This window comes from Oncorhynchus keta, chromosome 28 (assembly GCF_023373465.1).
Source record: "Oncorhynchus keta strain PuntledgeMale-10-30-2019 chromosome 28, Oket_V2, whole genome shotgun sequence".
NCBI lineage: Eukaryota > Metazoa > Chordata > Actinopteri > Salmoniformes > Salmonidae > Oncorhynchus > Oncorhynchus keta.
Window position 1 is genome coordinate 11890048 of NC_068448.1, and position 18927 is coordinate 11908974.

The 18927-nt window shown below is 46.4% G+C and overlaps 2 protein-coding genes across 7 annotated transcripts in view; both read left to right on the top strand.

The window, feature by feature from the left end:
- LOC118360419 (ATP-dependent 6-phosphofructokinase, muscle type-like) overlaps nt 1–5433 on the top strand; it is a 32713-nt gene extending 27280 nt beyond the window's left edge. Inside the window, exons 19-21 of the mRNA XM_052484800.1 lie at nt 3821–3920; nt 4506–4611; nt 4950–5433. Of these exons, the coding sequence (XP_052340760.1) occupies nt 3821–3920; nt 4506–4611; nt 4950–5136 (393 nt within the window). The 3' untranslated portion in view covers nt 5137–5433. The remainder of the gene's footprint in view (nt 1–3820; nt 3921–4505; nt 4612–4949) is intronic.
- Nucleotides 5434–5693: 260 nt separating this feature from the next.
- LOC118360598 (integrin beta-7-like) lies at nt 5694–18897 on the top strand. Of its 6 annotated transcripts, none has more exons than XM_035739836.2 (18): nt 5723–5775; nt 5885–6103; nt 10975–11044; nt 11141–11220; nt 11456–11639; nt 12432–12602; nt 12963–13126; nt 13305–13385; nt 15226–15384; nt 15459–15554; nt 15675–15764; nt 15860–16000; nt 16242–16432; nt 16809–17047; nt 17271–17481; nt 17770–17954; nt 18115–18275; nt 18467–18897. In XM_035739836.2, the coding sequence occupies exons 2-18, from the start codon at nt 6080–6082 to the stop codon at nt 18566–18568; spliced, it is 2349 nt and encodes a 782-aa protein (XP_035595729.1). In that variant the 5' UTR covers nt 5723–5775; nt 5885–6079; the 3' UTR covers nt 18569–18897. The 6 variants fall into 6 exon arrangements, with proteins under 6 accessions (XP_035595724.1, XP_035595725.1, XP_035595727.1 ...); XM_035739833.2 differs by having other exon boundaries at nt 5733–5775; nt 5885–5937; XM_035739831.2 differs by having other exon boundaries at nt 5694–5937.
- Nucleotides 18898–18927: the final 30 nt, after the last annotated feature.

Sequence of the window (18927 nt, forward strand, 5' to 3'; positions counted from 1 at the left end):
TCTCTCCCCTCCCCTGTCCTCTACTCTCCCCTCTCCTCTACTCTCCCCTCCCCTGTCCTCTACTCTCCCCTCCCCTGTCCTCTACTCTCCCCTCCCCTGTCCTCTACTCTCCCCTCCCCTGTCCTCTACTCTCCCCTGTCCTCTACTCTCCCCTGTCCTCTACTCTCCCCTCTAACTCTCCACTCCCCTGTCCTCTACTCTCCCCCTCTAACTCTCCACTCCCCTGTCCTCTACTCTCCCCTCTAACTCTCCACTCCCCTGTCCTCTACTCTCCCCTCTAACTCTCCACTCCCCTGTCCTCTACTCTCCCCTCTAACTCTCCACTCCCCTGTCCTCTACTCTCCCCCTCTAACTCTCCCCTCCCCTGTCCTCTACTCCTCTAACTCTCCACTCCCCTGTCCTCTACTCTCCCCTGTCCTCTACTCTCCCCTGTCCTCTACTCTCCCCTGTCCTCTACTCTCCCCTCTAACTCTCCACTCCCCTGTCCTCTACTCCCCCTCTAACTCTCCCCTCCCCTGTCCTCTACTCTCCCCTGTCCTCTACTCTCCCCTCTAACTCTCCACTCCCCTGTCCTCTACTCTCCCCCTCTAACTCTCCCTCCCCTGTCCTCTACTCTCCCCTCTAACTCTCCACTCCCCTGTCCTCTACTCTCCCCTCTAACTCTCCACTCCCTGTCCTCTACTCTCCCCTCTAACTCTCCACTCCCCTGTCCTCTACTCTCCCCTCTAACTCTCCACTCCCCTGTCCTCTACTCTCCCCCTCTAACTCTCCCCTCCCCTGTCCTCTACTCCTCTAACTCTCCACTCCCTGTCCTCTACTCTCCCCTGTCCTCTACTCTCCCTGTCCTCTACTCTCCCCTGTCCTCTACTCTCCCCTCTAACTCTCCACTCCCCTGTCCTCTACTCTCCCCCTCTAACTCTCCTCCCATGTCCTCTACTCTCCCCTGTCCTCTACTCTCCCCTGTCCTCTACTCTCCCCTCTAACTCTCCACTCCCCTGTCCTCTACTCTCCCCCTCTAACTCTCCCTCCCCTGTCCTCTACTCTCCCCTCTAACTCTCCACTCCCCTGTCCTCTACTCTCCCCTCTAACTCTCCACTCCCCTGTCCTCTACTCTCCCCTCTAACTCTCCACTCCCCTGTCCTCTACTCTCCCCTCTAACTCTCCACTCCCCTGTCCTCTACTCTCCCCTCTAACTCTCCACTCCCCTGTCCTCTACTCTCCCCCTCTAACTCTCCCTCCCTGTCCTCTACTCTCCCCTCTAACTCTCCACTCCCCTGTCCTCTACTCTCTCCTGTCCTCTACTCTCCCTGTCCTCTACTCTCCCTGTCCCTCTACTCTCCCCTCTAACTCTCCACTCCCCTGTCCTCTACTCTCCCCCTCTAACTCTCCCCTCCCCTGTCCTCTACTCTCCCCTCTCCTCTCCCCTCCCCTGTCCTCTACTCTCCCCTGTCCTCTACTCTCCCCTCCCCTGTCCTCTACTCTCCCCTGTCCTCTACTCTCCCCTCCCTGTCCTCTACTCTCCCCTGTCCTCTCCTCTCCCCTCCCCTGTCCTCTACTCTCCCCTGTCCTCTACTCTCCCCTCCCCTGTCCTCTACTCTCCCCTCCCCTGTCCTCTACTCTCCCCTCCCCTCTCCTCTACTCTCCCCTCTCCCTCTCTCCCCCTCTAACTCTCCACTCCCCTGTCCTCTACTCTCCCCTCTCCCTCTCTCCCCCTCTAACTCTCCCCTCCCCTCCTCTCTCCCCCTCTAACTCTCCCTCCCCTGTCCTCTACTCTCCCCTCTAACTCTCCACTCCCCTGTCCTCTACTCTCCCCTCCCTGTCCTCTACTCTCCCCTCTAACTCTCCACTCCCCTGTCCTCTACTCTCCCCCTCTAACTCTCCCCTCCCCTGTCCTCTACTCTCCCCTCTAACTCTCCACTCCCCTGTCCTCTACTCTCCCCTCTAACTCTCCACTCCCCTGTCCTCTACTCTCCCCCTCTAACTCTCCCCTTCCCTGTCCTCTACTCTCCCCTCTAACTCTCCCCTCCCCTGTCCTCTACTCTCCCCTCTAACTCTCCACTCCCCTGTCCTCTACTCTCCCCTCTAACTCTCCACTCCCCTGTCCTCTACTCTCCCCTCTAACTCTCCACTCCCCTGTCCTCTACTCTCCCCCTCTAACTCTCCCCTCCCCTGTCCTCTACTCTCCCCTCTAACTCTCCACTCCCCTGTCCTCTACTCTCCCCTGTCCTCTACTCTCCCCTGTCCTCTACTCTCCCCTGTCCTCTACTCTCCCCTCTAACTCTCCACTCCCCTGTCCTCTACTCTCCCCCTCTAACTCTCCCCTCCCCTGTCCTCTACTCTCCCCTGTCCTCTACTCTCCCCTGTCCTCTACTCTCCCCTGTCCTCTACTCTCCCCTGTCCTCTACTCTCCCCTCTAACTCTCCACTCCCCTGTCCTCTACTCTCCCCCTCTAACTCTCCCCCCTGTCTTCTACTCTCCCCTCTAACTCTCCACTCCCCTGTCCTCTACTCTCCCCTCTAACTTTCCACTCCCCTGTCCTCTACTCTCCCCTCTAACTCTCCACTCCCCTGTCCTCTACTCTCCCCTCTAACTCTCCACTCCCCTGTCCTCTACTCTCCCCCTCTAACTCTCCCCTCCCCTGTCCTCTACTCTCCCCTCTAACTCTCCACTCCCCTGTCCTCTACTCTCCCCTCTAACTCTCCACTCCCCTGTCCTCTACTCTCCCCTGTCCTCTACTCTCCTCTGTCCTCTACTCTCCCCTCCCCTGTCCTCTACTCTCCCCTGTCCTCTACTCTCCCCTCCCTGTCCTCTACTCTCCCCTGTCTTCTACTCTCCCCTGTCCTCTACTCTCCCCTCCCCTGTCCTCTACTCTCCCCTGTCCTCTACTCTCCCCTCCCCTCCCTGTCCTCTACTCTCCCCTTCCCTGTCCTCTACTCTCCCCTCCCCTGTCCTCTACTCTCCCCTCCCCTCTCCTCTACTCTCCCCTCTCCCCCTCTAACTCTCCACTCCCCTGTCCTCTACTCTCCCCTCTCCCTCTCTCCCCCTCTAACTCTCCCCTCCCCTCTCCCTCTCTCCCCCTCTAACTCTCCCCTCCCCTGTCCTCTACTCTCCCCTCCCCTGTCCTCTACTCTCCCCTCTAACTCTCCACTCCCCTGTCCTCTACTCTCCCCTCCCCTGTCCTCTACTCTCCCCTCTAACTCTCCACTCCCCTGTCCTCTACTCTCCCCTCCCCTGTCCTCTACTCTCCCCTCTAACTCTCCACTCCCCTGTCCTCTACTCTCCCCTCTCCCTCTCTCCCCCTCTAACTCTCCACTCCCCTGTCCTCTACTCTCCCCTCCCCTGTCCTCTACTCTCCCCTCTAACTCTCCACTTCCCTGTCCTCTACTCTCCCCTCTCCCTCTCTCCCCCTCTAACTCTCCACTCCCCTGTCCTCTACTCTCCCCTCTCCCTCTCTCCCCCTCTAACTCTCCCCTCCCCTGTCCTCTACTCTCCCCTCTAACTCTCCACTCCCCTGTCCTCTACTCTCCCCTCTCCCTCTCTCCCCCTCTAACTCTCCCCTCCCCTGTCCTCTACTCTCCCCTCTCCCTCTCTCCCCCTCTAACTCTCCACTCCCCTCTCCCTCTCTCCCCCTCTAACTCTCCACTCCCCTCTCCCTCTCTCCCCTCTAACTCTCCACTCCCCTGCACTCCACTCTCCCCTCTAACTCTCCCCCTTGCCCTCCACTCTCCCCTCTCCCCCTCTAAATCTCCCCTCTCCCTCTCTGACTCTCCCCTCCCCTTATTTCCTCTCCCCCCACCTTTGTCCTATTCCCTCTCCCCAGGGTGGAACCCCGACACCTTTCGACAGGAACTTTGGTACAAAGATGGGCTCCAAGGCTGTTCTGTGGCTCACAGAGAAACTCAAGGAGATGTACAGACATGGTATGGTGACAGACATGGTGACACCACACAGGCTGTGGGGTGTCACCATTAAAAAATACTGAGATAAAGGAATGAGAGGCATATTGCTGCACCCAAATACACATCGTTTTGAATTCACTCTTAAAAGAAATGGTTCCAAAAGGGTTCTTCGGCTGTCCTCATAGTAGAACCCTTTTTGGTTCCAGGTTGAAATATTTGGGGTTCCATATAGAACCCTCTGTGAAAAGGGTTCTACCTGGAACTTAAAAGGGTTATTCAAAGGGTTCTACAATGGGGACTGCCGAATAACTGTTTTAGGTTCTAGATAGAACCCTTTTTGGTTCCATGTAAAAACCCTTTTCACAGAAGGTTCTACATGGAACCTAAAATAGTTCTACCTGGAACTAAAAAGAGTTCTACCTGGAACCAAAAAGGGTTCTTCAAGGGGTTCTATTATGGGGACTGACAAATAACTGTTTTAGGTTCTAGATAGAACCTTTTCTTCTAAGAGTCTAGTTTTTACCTGCTGATACCAGTTGTTAGTTTGTCTCATTGAGTATAACGCCATGTGACCCCATCTGTCACCCTGCCTTCTCTCTCCTCCAGGTCGTATCTTCGCTAACACCCCAGACTCTGCCTGTGTGCTGGGCATGAGGAAGAGAGCACTGACCTTCCAGCCGTTGGCCGAGCTTAATGAACAGACAGACTTCGAGTAAGATCCTTTCATTCTCAGAGATTTCTTCTAAGGCACTATGATGCTAAAACATGAGAGTGGCAGTTGCTGACTGTTGCTCACTCTCCTCAACATTAATTGAGTCATACTTTAACACCCTGTTCATACTGATCCACAGTTCAAGTGGATATTGTGAGTGCATATCCCTCAACTAATATCTGTTTGGAAAAGGAACATTCCCTCTTCTCTTTCTGACTACATCGCTGTTTTCACATTATGTATGTAGACATAATGGTATGTAATGAATTAAAGGTAAAAAAAAAAGTGGTGAAGTGTCCCTTTAACATCCCTCTACCCCCCTCTGCTGTCCTTTCCAGGCACCGCATCCCCAAGACATCGTGGTGGCTGAAGCTGAGGCCCATCATGAAGATCTTGGCTAAATACAATATCAGCCTGGACACATCTGAGCATGCCCACATGGAACATGTGATCAAGGAGAGGGTGTCGATGCCCGCACCACTGATGAAGAAGCACAAGGAGGAGGTAGAGGAGGAAGAAGAATAGGGGGAAGAGGGGGAGCAAGAAGAGGGGGAGGAGGAAGAGGAAGAAGAGTAAATTATTTTTATTAAATTAGTGTGTGTTTTACATGTATGTTTGTTTTACATGTATGTTTCTGGATTAATGAATCATCAACCAGAGTTACATTATTTTGTGCCCGTTGTTTCCTTTCTGATCTCCTTGGTCTTCTCAACAATTTTTCCTCACGTACTCTTTCTTCGCATCTTAATCAGTTAACTCAGTGGGCTTCCCTGCTCTGGGAGCCAGTTTTGCCTTTCTTCAAGAATTAAACACTTGTTACTATTTTGACTCTTGTGATTTATTTTTCCATGGCTTACAGTATTTTAATGCTTTTCCTCTCCAATAAAACAAAAGTGCAATATAATAAAATTAGAATCATAACATAATCTTAAAAAATAGGTTCAATGTTTTAAGGGGAGAATTGGCTTGTGGCCGTCTTGCAAAATAGAGAACTCACTCAGCATTCAGAAGCTAAACGTGATGATATGCAAAGGAGGGACGCACCCAAAGTTGCATGTGTTCTCACATCTCACCCAAACTTGTCAAAGAGGGACCTCTCCATCAGACAGACAACCTCACCTCAGGATTCCTTCTCCATGCCCTCCTACTTCTACTGTCACCTTGGTACTGTATCTTTACATTCATTACTTTTAGGATGTACTTTGTTGTCAGGACCTTGCCTCAATGTTCACTTCACCTGGGAAGTCCCTGATGTCCCCAGCCTGTCTTGCAGAAGGAGATTCCAGAACTGGGAGACAGAAAAGTGGATGTGTTGGTGCCATCCAGGTTTGTCAGTAATTTTTACGACTTAAAGTGCAACTCAAGTCCGAATCCAGCCGACTAAAAGTCACAAGGACACTACTGTAACCCGACTCTTTATCATCAAACTCATGAAACCTCAAGAGCAGGTGACAGACCTGTCATACTAATGGGCCTGTTCAGAAGCTCTCAGGTATGAGATTGTAACATGTCTGTCAAACTTTTCAATTGTTCTTAGTTGAAGAAAACTTGGGCTCACTGGTCAAATCGTGTTGGTTAGGAGTAGGAAACAATATAATTGGCTGCTTTGTAAATATATTGCTAACACTAAAGAGTGTCTTTGGGACTGTTTTCATATATTTTTGAAAATTGTATATTTTATGAAAAAGTACATTAAACAAACAACATGAATGTATCTCATGCTGAGTAGCATCTGAAACAGTGTGGTGACCCTCTCTCTGTGAAGAGGAACTGAAACTAGAATAACAAGAGTGTAAAACTGTTGAAGACAGCACCTCTCTCTCTCTCTGTGTTGCTCTCTCTCTCTACCTCTCTCTCTCTCTGTGTGTTGCTCTCTCTCTCTACCTCTCTCTCTGTCTCTGTCTCTGTCTCTCTACCTCTGTCTCTGTCTCTCTCTGTCGGTCTCTCTCTCTCTCTGTGTGTCTCTCTCTCTCTCTACCTCTCTCTCTGTCTGTCTCTCTACCTCTCTCTCTACCTCTCTCTCTCTCTCTCTCTACCTCTCTCTCTCTGTCTCTGTCTCTCTCTGTCGGTCTCTCTCTCTCAATTCAATTCAAGGGGCTTTATTGACATGGGAAACGTGTTTACATTGCCAAAGCAAGTGAAATATATAATAAATACAAAATGAACAGTAAACATTACACACACAAGATCCAAAAGAATAAAGACATTTCAAATGTCATATTATGGATATATACAGTGTTGTAACGATGTGCAAATAGTTAAAGTACAAAGGGGAAAATAAATAAACATAAATATGGGTTGTATTTACAATGGTGTTTGTTCTTCACTGGTTGCCCTTTTCTTGTGGCAACAGGTAACAAATCTTGCTGCTGTGATGGCACACGGTGGTATTTCACCCAGTAGATATGAGAGTTTATCAAATTTGGATTTGTTTTCGAATTCTTTGTGGCTCTGTGTAATCTGAGAGAAATACAGTGCAAAGTATTGGAAAGTATTCAGACTCCTTTCCATTTTCCCACATTTAAAAAAAATATATTATATATTTTTTCCCTCATAAACCTACACACAACACCCCGTCATGAGGAAGTGAAAACATGTTTTTAGACATTTTTGCAAATGTATAAAAACAAATATATATATATACCATATTTACATAAGGATTCAGACCAATTGGTAAGAGACTCAAAATTGAGCTCAGGTGCATCCTGTTTCCAATTATCATCCTTGAGCTGTTTATACAACTTGATCAGAGACCACCTGTGGTAAATTCAATTGATTGGACATGATTTGGAATATGGTCCCACAGTTGACAGTGCATGTCAGAGCAAAAACCAATCAATGAGGTTGAAGGAATTGTCCATAGAGCTCTGAGACAGGATTGTGTCGAGGCACAGATCTGAGGAAGGGTACCAAAACATTTCCGTAGCATTGAAGGTCCCCAAGAAGACAGGGGCCTCCATCATTCTTAAATGGAATAAGTTTGGAACTACCAAGACTCTTCCTGAGCAATCAGGGGAGAAAGTCCTTTGTCAGGGAAGTGACCAAGAACCCGATGGTCAATCTGACAGAGCTCCAGAGTTCCTCTGTGGAGATGGGAGAACCTTCCAGAAGGACAACCATCTCTGCAGCACTCCACCAATCAGGCCTTTATGGTAGAGTGGCCAGATGGAAGCCACTCCTCAGTAAAAAAAAACATGACTGTCCGCTTTGAGTTTGACAAACAGCACCTAAAGGACTCTCAGACCATTTTTTTTGTTTATCTAGTTATGTATTGAAATGTAATTTTTTTTTGTATTTTTATCAAATGTGTTTTATATATATATATTTTTTAATTATACATTTATTTTTAATTTATTTTATTTATTTGAGGTATTTTCTTAAAACTGCATCGTTGGTTAAGGGCTTGTAAGTAAGCATTTCACTGTTGTTTCCGGCACATGTGACAAATCAAATTTGATTTGAGATTCTCTGGTCTGATGAAAAAAAGATTGAAATCTTTGGCCTGAATGTCAAGCGTCATGTCAGGAGGAAACCAGGCACTATCCCTATGGTGAAACATGTTGGTGGCAGCATCATGCTGTAGGGATGTTGTTCAGCTGCAGGGACTGGGAGACAAGTCAGGACCAAGGGATAGAGGAATGGAGAAAAGTACAGAGAGATCCTTAATGAAAACCTCCTCCAGAGCACTCAGAACCTCAGACTGGGATGACGGTTCACCTTCCAACAGGACAACGACCCTAAGCACACAGCCAAGACAACGCAGGAGTGGCCTTGGGACAAGTCTCTGAATTGTGACTTTAATAACTCTACCTACATGTACATATTACCTCAATTACCTCGACTAACCGGTGCCCCCGCACATTGACTCTAAACCAGTACCCCCTGTATATAGCCTCCACATTGGCTCTGTACCGGTACCCCCTGTATGTAGCCTCCACATTGACTCTGAACCGGTACCCCCTGTATATAGCCTCCACATTGGCTCTGTACTGGTACCCCCTATATATAGCCTCCACATTGACTCTGTACCGATACCACCCTGTATAAAGCCTCCACATTGGCTCTGAACCGGTACCACCCTGTATAAAGCCTCCACATTGACTCTGTACCGGTACCCCCTGTATAAAGCCTCCACATTGACTCTGTACCGGTACCCCCTGTATAAAGCCTCCACATTGACTCTGTACCGGTACCACCCTGTATAAAGCCTCCACATTGACTCTGTACCGGTATCCCCCTGTATATAGCCTCCACATTGACTCTGTACTGGTACCCCCTATATATAGCCTCCACATTGGCTCTGAACCGGCACCACCCTGTATAAAGCCTCCACATTGACTCTGTACCGGTACCCCCTGTATAAAGCCTCCACATTGACTCTGTACCGGTACCCCTGTATAAAGCCTCCACATTGACTCTGTACCGGTACCCCCAGTATTTAGCCTCCACATTGACTCTGTACCGGTATCCCCTGTATAAAGCCTCCACATTGACTCTGTACCGGTATCCCCCTGTATATAGCCTCCACATTGACTCTGTACTGGTACCCCCTATATATAGCCTCCACATTGACTCTGTACCGGTATCCCCTGTATAAAGCCTCCACATTGACTCTGTACCGGTATCCCCTGTATATAGCCTCCACATTGACTCTGTACCGGTACCCCCCTGTATATAGCCTCCACATTGACTCTGTACTGGTACCCCCTATATATAGCCTCCACATTGACTCTGTACCGGTATCCCCTGTATAAAGCCTCCACATTGACTCTGTACCGGTATCCCCCTGTATATAGCCTCCACATTGACTCTGTACTGGTACCCCCTATATATAGCCTCCACATTGACTCTGTACCGGTATCCCCTGTATAAAGCCTCCACATTGACTCTGTACCGGTATCCCCCTGTATATAGCCTCCACATTGACTCTGTACCGGTACCCCCTGTATATAGCCTTGCTATTGTTATTTTACTGCTGCTCTTTCATTATTTTTTTTTTTTATTTTTTTTTTTGGGGGGGGTATTTTTCTTAAAACTACATTGTTGGTTAAGGGCTTGTAAGTAAAAATGTCACTGTAAGGTGAAAGAGCCCGGACTGGAACCCGATAGAACATCTCTGAGGAGACCTGAACATAGCAGTGCAGCGATGATCCCCATCCAACCTGACAGAGATTGAGAGGATCTGCAGAGAAGAGTGGGAGAAAATCCCCAAATAGAGGCGTGCCAAGCTTGTAGCCTCATACCCAAGAAGACTTGAGGCTGTAATCGCTGCCAAAGGCGCTTCAACAACGTACTGAGTAAAGGGTCTGAATACTTCTGTAAATGTGATATTTGAGTTGTTTTTTTATTATATACATTTGCAAAATGTCTAACCCTGTTTTTGCTCTGTCATTATGGGGTATTGTGTGTAGATTGATGACGGGGGGACAATTTAATCATTCATTTTGGGTCAATCACAGGGTCAGGTATTCTGCTACAGTGTAATCTCTGTTTAGGGCCAAGTAGCAATCTAGTTTGCTCAGTTTTTTTGTTAATGTGTCAAGTAATTATCTTTTTGTTTTCTCATGATTTGGTTGGGTCTAATTGTGTTGGTCTGGGGCTCTGTTTGTGTTTGTGAACAGAGCCCCAGGGCCAGCTTGTTTAGGTAACTCTTCTCCAGGTTTGTCTCTCTGTAGATGATGGCTTTATCATGGAATGTTTTGGAATCACTTCCTATTAGGTGGTTGTAGAATTTAACGGCTCTTTTCTGGATTTTGATAAATAGCGGGTATCAGACTAATTCTGCTCTGCATTATTTGGTGTTTTTCATTGAACACGGAGGATATTTGTTCAGAATTCTGCATGCAGAGTCTCAATTTGGTGCTTGTCCCATTTTGTGAATTCTTGGTTGGTGAGCGGACCCCAGACCTCACAACCATAAATTGCAATGGGTTCTATAACAGATTCAAGTCTTTTTTTTGCCATATCCTAATTGGGATGTCAAATGTTATGTTCCTTTTGATGGCGTAGAATGCCCTTCTTGCCTTGTCTGTCAGATCGTTCACAGCTTTGTTGAAGTTAAATGTGGGGTTGATGTTTAGCCGAGGTATGTACTGTTTTTTGTGTGCTCTAGGGCAACGGTGTCTAGATGGGATTTCTATTTGTGGTCCTGGCTTTAATATTTCTTACATTGCCAAAGCAAGTGAAATAGATAATAAACAATAAAATGTCTCTTTCTCTCTCTCTCTCTCTCTCTCTCTCTCTCTCTCTCTCTCTCTCTCTCTCTCTCTCTCTCTCTCTCTCTCTCTCTCTCTCTCTCTCTCTCTCTCTCTCTCTCTCTCTCTCTCTCTCTCTCTCTCTCTCTCTATCTCTCTATATGGGCAGACAATGAGAAAGGTGTGGCTGGCTGTGGTGGTTCTTCTGATACACTTCACTTCACTGAGAGGATCTATGGGTAAGTGGCGATGCACATAGCAAATGGAGAACCCATCCTCTGAAAGGGTGTGTTTTTCACAGACAGACTGCATGCCTCTGTGTCCATACTCTCTAGGCCTGGATGGAAGATGCCTGTCTAAGCCCACCTGCACTGAGTGTCTGAGAAGCCTTGGCTGTGCCTGGTGTAAACAGAAGGTTTCTCAATATGTTATTATTTTTTACATTTGTTGAGAACATTCTACCAGGCTTTGAATTACTTTGGTGTGGGTTACACTCAAAACAAACCTCCATAGCAATAACATAGTATGTACATACAGTATGTATCAACAATATTCATATTAGTCCACAGATCCTTTACACGCCTCTCTATTCAAGCAGAAACGTTCAAGCCATCTGTCAAAGTTGTGTTCTGTTGACCTCTGACCTGCAGGATTTCCTGGCGCAAGGGGAGCCAGACGAGCGTCGCTGTGACAGGGAGGAGGCACTGAGGAAGAGACACTGCTCTGACGGACAGGTCCTGAACCCCCAGCCTGCAATACGGAGCAGGGCAGAGGAGCCAATGGGGAGCGGGGTCCAGCTAGAGCCACAGAACCTCCACCTTAAGCTAAGAGTCGGTGAGGCCTTAGGACTTACACGTATGGATGCACGGAAGCCGGGAAGGAACACTCTTAGAGTCGGTACACTCTTAGAAAAAAGGATTCCAAAATGGTTCTGCGGCTTTCTCCATAGGAGAACCCTTTTTGGTTACAGGTAGAACTATTTTAGGTTCCATGTAGAACCCTCCATGGAAAGGTTTATACAAGGAACCCAAATAGGTTCTACCTGGAACCAAAAGGGGTTCTTCAAAGGGTTCTGCTATGGGGACAGCTGAAGAACTCTTTTTGGTTCTAGATAGCAATTTATTTTTCCTAAGAAAGTAGGGACTGAGGACTCTCACACACACACACACACACACACACACACACACACACACACACACACACACACACACACACACACACACACACACACACACACACACACACACACACACACACACACACACACACACACACACACACACACACACACCTGAGTCAGTGAAGACTGTAGACAGCAGACAAAACAGGTTGAAATGAGGTCATTAGAACAGGAGAACAACCAGTTCTGGTGAGGATTTAAACTTCTACACATTATCCTCACTGATTGATTATTATAGGGAAATCAGAGGACATTTTATTTTGCAAGTATAACTTATCTTAGGCTAATATTACTATCTCATACAATATGATATTGATTGTTGATAGCCCAAGGCCTGAGTAAGTATAAAATATGTTATGTTTGATCAATGCTCCTTTGATCAATCACATGCACATTTGATGGCTGATCACTTTTCCTCTTATCACCCTCTTCTGTTTAAATCCCAGGCATGCCCCAGTCATTTGAGGTGAGGTTCAGGCGTGCAGAGGTTTATCCCATAGACCTGTACTACCTGATGGACCTGTCTTTCTCCATGAAAGATGACCTGAAGAACATTAGGAACCTGGGACGGGAGGTGGCCACTGCCATGAAGAACATCACCAGTGCTGTCAGGATAGGTGAGTGTCACTGTCCAGCCATTATGGGGCTTTGGAACGTGTTGCTCTCAAACTTCTTGTGTCTGTGCATCTCAGCTCCATCACTTCACGTCAACCGGTAAGATTATATGACCCTTGAACAGAGCATACAATTCACCCATCAGCCCAACTCAACCAATTCATGCAGAGGAAAGTTTGCCCACTTTACCGTTTTGATTTGGACTGAAAGTTTATGCCTGATCCGATCAGAACCTGTTGACAATCCCTGTCAGGTTCAGGCTAATCTCATCTATTAGCCGGCTGCAGCAGTTGAGCCTGGGGATGAGGTTCACACTTGGGGTCAAAACTCTAGCCCTCATAGTGTTTCTCTATCCCCCTCAGGCTTTGGTTCCTTTGTGGATAAGGTGGAGGAACCCTACGTCAGTACAGTGGAGGCCAAACTGGCCAACCCATGCAATGAGGGGTACAAGAGCCCCTGCCAGCCTGCCTTCAGCTTCAAACATGTACTGAAGCTCACTGAGGACGTTGAAGAGTTTGAGAGAAAGGTGAGCCAGCAGAGTGACTTACGACTTTGAATTCCTTGTAGAACATCACTTCCAACTCCAGGCTTCTTCTTCTTCTTTTTGTCTAATTTTCCTTCTTCTTCTTCTGTCCTGCACCATTGTTTCAAGGTATTGACTTGTCAGTCCTTTATTAATTTCCTCTTCTGTGTCACGCCTTTAGGTGAGCAAGCAGAGCATCTCCAGTAACCTAGACAACCCAGAGTCAGGCTTTGACGCCATCATGCAGGTGGCTGTCTGTCAGGTAAGAACGAATGGCTGACTGGTGTTTCAATAGAACTCAGAACTGTATTTTGAAAATAGAGTTAGAGAGAAAACCGTGTAAAAGAACAGCAAATAAGCTTCATTGAGACTTTATGCACTGGCCTGGCCTAAGTATGTCTAATCACATAGAACAGCATACTGTACATAAAGTCAAATAAAATAAAATCTAAATTTATTTCTCACATGCACTGCATACAACAGGTGTAGACCTCAACAGGTATTTTTTTTTTTAAGTATGAGATAAGAAAAACAAGTAATTAAAGAGCAGCAGTAAATAACAATAGCGGGGCTATATACAGGGGGTACCGTTACAGAGTCAATGTGCGGGTGCACCAGTTAGTCGAGGTAATTGTGGTAATTATGTACATGCAGGTAGGGTTATTAAAGTGGCTATGCATAAATAATAACAGAAATATCAGCGGCGTATGGGGGGGTGCAAATAGTCTGGGTAGCCATTTGATAAGCTGTTCAGGAGCCTTATGGCTTGGGGGTAGACCCTGTTTAGAAGCCTCTTGGACCAAGTCTTGGCGCTCCGGTAGAGCTCGCTGTGCGGTAGCAAAGAGAACAATCTGACTAGGGTGGCTGGAGTCTTTCACAATTTTTAGGGCCTTCCTCTGACACCACCTGGTATAGAGGTCCTGGATGGCAGGAAGCTTGGCCCCGGTGATGTACTGGGCCGTACGCACTACCCTCTGTAGTGCCTTGCGGTCGGAGGCCGAGCAGTTGCCATTTTAAACAATGCTACCTTATATAATGTTACTTACCCTACATTATTCATCTCATATGCATACGTATATACTGTACTCTATATCATCGACTGAATCCTTATGTAATACATGTATCACTAGCCACTTTAACTATGCCACTTTGTTTACTTTGTCTACATACTCATCTCATATGTATATACTGTACTCGATACCATCTACTGTATGCTGCCCTGTACCATCACTCATTCATATATCCTTATGTACATATTCTTTATCCCCTTACACTGTGTATAAGACAGTAGTTTTGGAATTGTTAGTTAGATTACTTGTTGGTTATCACTGCATTGTCGGAACTAGAAGCACAAGCATTTCGCTACACTCGCATTAACATCTGCTAACCATGTGTATGTGACAAATACAATTTGATTTGATTTGATTTTGATTTGCCATACCAGGCAGTGATGCAACCCGTCAGGATGCTCTCAATGGTGCAGCTGTAAAACCTTTTGAGGATCTGAGGACCCATGCCAAATCTTTTCAGTCTCCTGAGGGGGAATAGGTTTTGTCGTTCCCTCTTCACGACTGTCTTGGTGTGCTTGGACCATTTTAGTTTGTTGGTGATGTAGATGCCAAGGAACTTGAAGTTCTCAACCTGCTCCACTACAACCCCCTCGATGAGAATGGGGGTGTGCTCAGTCCTCCTTTTCCTGCAGTCCACAATCATCTCCTTAGTCTTGATCACGTTGAGGGAGAGGTTGTTGTTGTCCTTGCACCACACGGTCCCTACCACACGGTCCTCCCTATAAGCTGTCTCATCATTGTCGGTGATCAGGCCTACCACTGTTGTGTCATCAGCAAACTTAATGATGGTGTTGGAGTTGTGCCTGGCCTTGCGGTCATGAGTGAACAGGGAGTACAGAAGGGGACTGAGCACACACACCTGAGGGGCCCCCTTGTTGAGGATCAGTGTGGCGGATGTGTTTCCTACCCTTACTTCCTGGGGGCGGCCCGTCAATCCTAGTCAGCACAATGTCTAAGTCATTGTTTCTATACACTGTAATATTGTATGTACTGTATATGTAGTTTAAAACCCTCCACCCAACCTGTCTGTAGGATGACATTGGCTGGGGTAATGCAACTCGTATCCTGGTCTACACCTCAGACGATACCTTCCACCTGGCAGGTGATGGGAAGCTTGCTGGGATCTACCAACCTAACGACGGGAAATGCCACCTGAATAGCAATGGGCTCTATAATAAGGACACTGTTTATGTGAGTGAACCCTATGTCCGTCCCAAGGAAGCTATCTCTTCTCACAAACCAACCTCCACACAAATGTATTTTAGGACTATCCCTCAGTTGGACACCTATCTCAGGTCATATCAGCCAATAACATCAGGCTGATCTTTGCAGTGACAGACCAGCATATTCAAAACTATGAGGTAAGGAATTCAGTTACTAAAGACTTGAGTTTGCTCCCTTAGCCAATGTCTAAAACTTTTGGTTACTGTGTGCCCTAATGAACATGACCCTCAAACTCCTTTTCTGAACCCCCATCCCAGGCACTCAGTGAGATGATCCCCCAGTCGGTGGTGGGCCTCCTGGAGGATGACTCCAGCAACGTTGTTCAGCTCATCTCTGAGGCCTGCAACGTGAGTCTATTTATACCTACTGCACAAACCCAACTATGGCATTTCAGTTGTACTGAAAGGTTCATGATGACCTCCTCCACTGATGTCCTCCTCAGAACCTATCGTCCTCCATCCTCCTGGAGCACCATGACGTCCCACCAGGCCTGGGGGTCTCCTACAGCTCCCACTGTGGTGATGACAGGCTAGCTCAGGGGCAGGACAGAGGGGAGTGCAGTGATGTTAGAACCAATCAACAGGTAAAGCAACTGGCAGGTTAAATACTGTGGCAGTAGCAACGCCCTCTAATAATGCCCAGTGAACTGTATACTCAAAAAGCACCGTCAATACACTGACTCAGAAAAGCCACGGTTAAATTCTAGATTTGCACTTAGTCATCCACTACAGTTAACAAAAATGTGGTACAGCATGTGGAGACCCAGGGGACCAGACAAATAAAAAACTGCTTTTATGAACTCTATTGATCATTCTACTGTATAGGTCAATTTCACAGTTACTGTGACCAGCTCGAGCTGTCTGTCCAAGACAGAGTCTTTCATCATCAAAGTGCAGGGTATCAATGAAGAACTGAGGGTTACCGTGGAGACGCTGTGTGACTGTGACTGTCAGGACTCTGAGGAACAGTCATCCCAGTGTCATGGCAATGGAACATTCCACTGTGGTATTTGTAGGTAGGTAGTGGCACCCAACTTACAGCTGTGTTGATTTTCACTATCTTCAGCATTAAGTTGTGTATTGAAGAGGGACATTTCATCATCTTGCTGCTGTATGTTGGTTGAAATTGATGTGGTGCAGACATCAGTGCTTTGTTGAAACCAATAACCTTGATTTTTGGGTCTAGGCCGGGTTGCTGCAAAGGTCTTTGCGACAACTGTTGATGTTAAAATGGCTTTGAGAATACATTTGACTTATAGAATCACTGTGTGAAGGCCAAAAGCTGAATCGCATTGGCTCTATTTTTAACAGAAAATGTGCTTTTTTATTTAATTCCATTGTCCTCCAAGAGTTGCTGAATCTCCTCTCTACTTGACCATGGTTGTTTTACAGCTGTGATTCAGGACACACAGGCCAGCGTTGTGAGTGTGAAACACAGCCGGACAAAGACACCAGTCTGGCCTTAGAGACCCTGTGTTCACCTGCACAGACAAACAGCACAGGCACACCACTGTGCAGCGGCCATGGGAGCTGTGTGTGTGGCCAATGTATCTGCTGGGGCCAACACAGGGGCCAACACTGCCAGTGTGACGACATTAGCTGTAACCGTCACAACAACATGATCTGTGGCGGTAAGGGAAAGTTAGGTTTAGAATGGGGGTGTTTAAAATGTCCTTTATAATGTGTTTATCACCTGGTTTCACTGCTTTTTCTTCTCAACAACTTTAGTTTAATATGCTGAAAAATATTATCCTATCTGGCTCAAAAGAGCTGGAGAGGGTTTTTAGTACAGTCTGTATTGAGATGATTAACGCCCCTGTATGTGTCCTGTCCGTGTATATGTATGTTCTGCAGGTAATGGTAGGTGTGACTGTGGTAACTGTGAGTGTTTCCACAACTACACAGGCCCTGCATGTGGATGCTCTATCCTCACAGATCAGTGCCAGACCAGTAACGATGGAATCTGCTCTCACCGAGGACAGTGTGAATGTAATGAATGCCATTGTCACCCTGATTTCTTTGGCAGCCACTGCACCAAGCCCCTGGCACCATGTGACACATACCGGTGAGATAAACCTGATGTACTATATATGCCACATAGCAGATGCTTTTATCCAAAGCAAATTGTATGTAATCCCAGAGGGAATTGACCCCACAACCATGGTACTCTTACCAATAGAGCTATATAGGACATTTTATCTTCCAAATATTAGTCCATGATCATTTCAACATGTGCAACGTATTGCTTTAGCTACAGTTTTGTTTCCACACTATTACTATTAGTTGGTTGCTATATACTGTATATTTGAGTACGAAGGACCAAATAAAACATTTTCCTTGGTGCGTGTTTTAGGGCCTGTGTTGCTTGCATGTTACAAGAGTCAGCCATAAACGTGTGTCACCATCCCTGTGGCTCTGCCAAGCCTATCCGCATCAATGGGACTCAATCATTCACCTGTCAGGATGATACTGTACGTTTTAATGTGGAACTCATCATAAATACTGGTGACATCTTTGTCTACTACACAGATACTCCAAGTAAGTTTTATATTGTCAAACTGTAAATTATAGAATAACTTTATTTTCCCCATAGAGAACTTCCGTATATTATCCGAAGCCAATCCTAAGCAACACCCTTGGTAATAAATTGTGTCTTTTTTGTTTCTTGTCTTGTGGTGTCTTCCTAAATTCCTGAAAGGAGGGATTGACCCATGGATTATAAACATGGGGAAGGCAGTGGTAGGAATCGTTTTACTGGGTGTCATCATGATAATAATTTACCGGCTGATGTTAGAAGTGTCCTACCAGCGGGAGCGTAGAAGGTTCCTGAAGGATAAGGAAAATATCTGCTGGGAAGACGTGAGTATAAGAAAAGAGAGAAAGGGACAATTATAATATGCACCATCCAAAAGCACAGTCAAAAGTAGAAAAAGGCAGCACGAGTGTGATTCAAAGTTTGAGGCATTTGCTGACCCTTTGAAGGACAAAAACTATGTTGATGGGTTGCTAGGTTTGTGTTTTTTCCTAAATTTTTTATTTATTTATTACAGACTCAAAATCCACTGTTCCAAGAGGCCAAGACAACATTCACCCACCCCATGCATGTGTTGGAGCCAGATGCAGATTGTGCTACATCATCCGTTGGAAAATAAAACAAATGTGATGTGGTCTATTATGGCTCAGCTGAATTGTTGTAGGATATATGATACTTGGTGGGATTTTTATGTGGCTGAAGATTTTTTGTTTATTAAATGTACATGTGAAAGAACCCACGGAAAGTGGTGTTCTACTTTGTGTATGAATAGTAGCTTTCATAATCCTGCCAAAATGTAGAACATCACATCACACTATATCCAGTGATCCTCTGATATGAAATCAATGGTTTAGAAACGTTATAGCTACTCCCCCAAAATGTGTTGCCATTCTTTGATAAAACGTACAAAATGTATTGTAGCCTACAATAAAAGTACAGTATTTCAAGAAAGAAAAGACGCTACTTGTTTGTTTATCC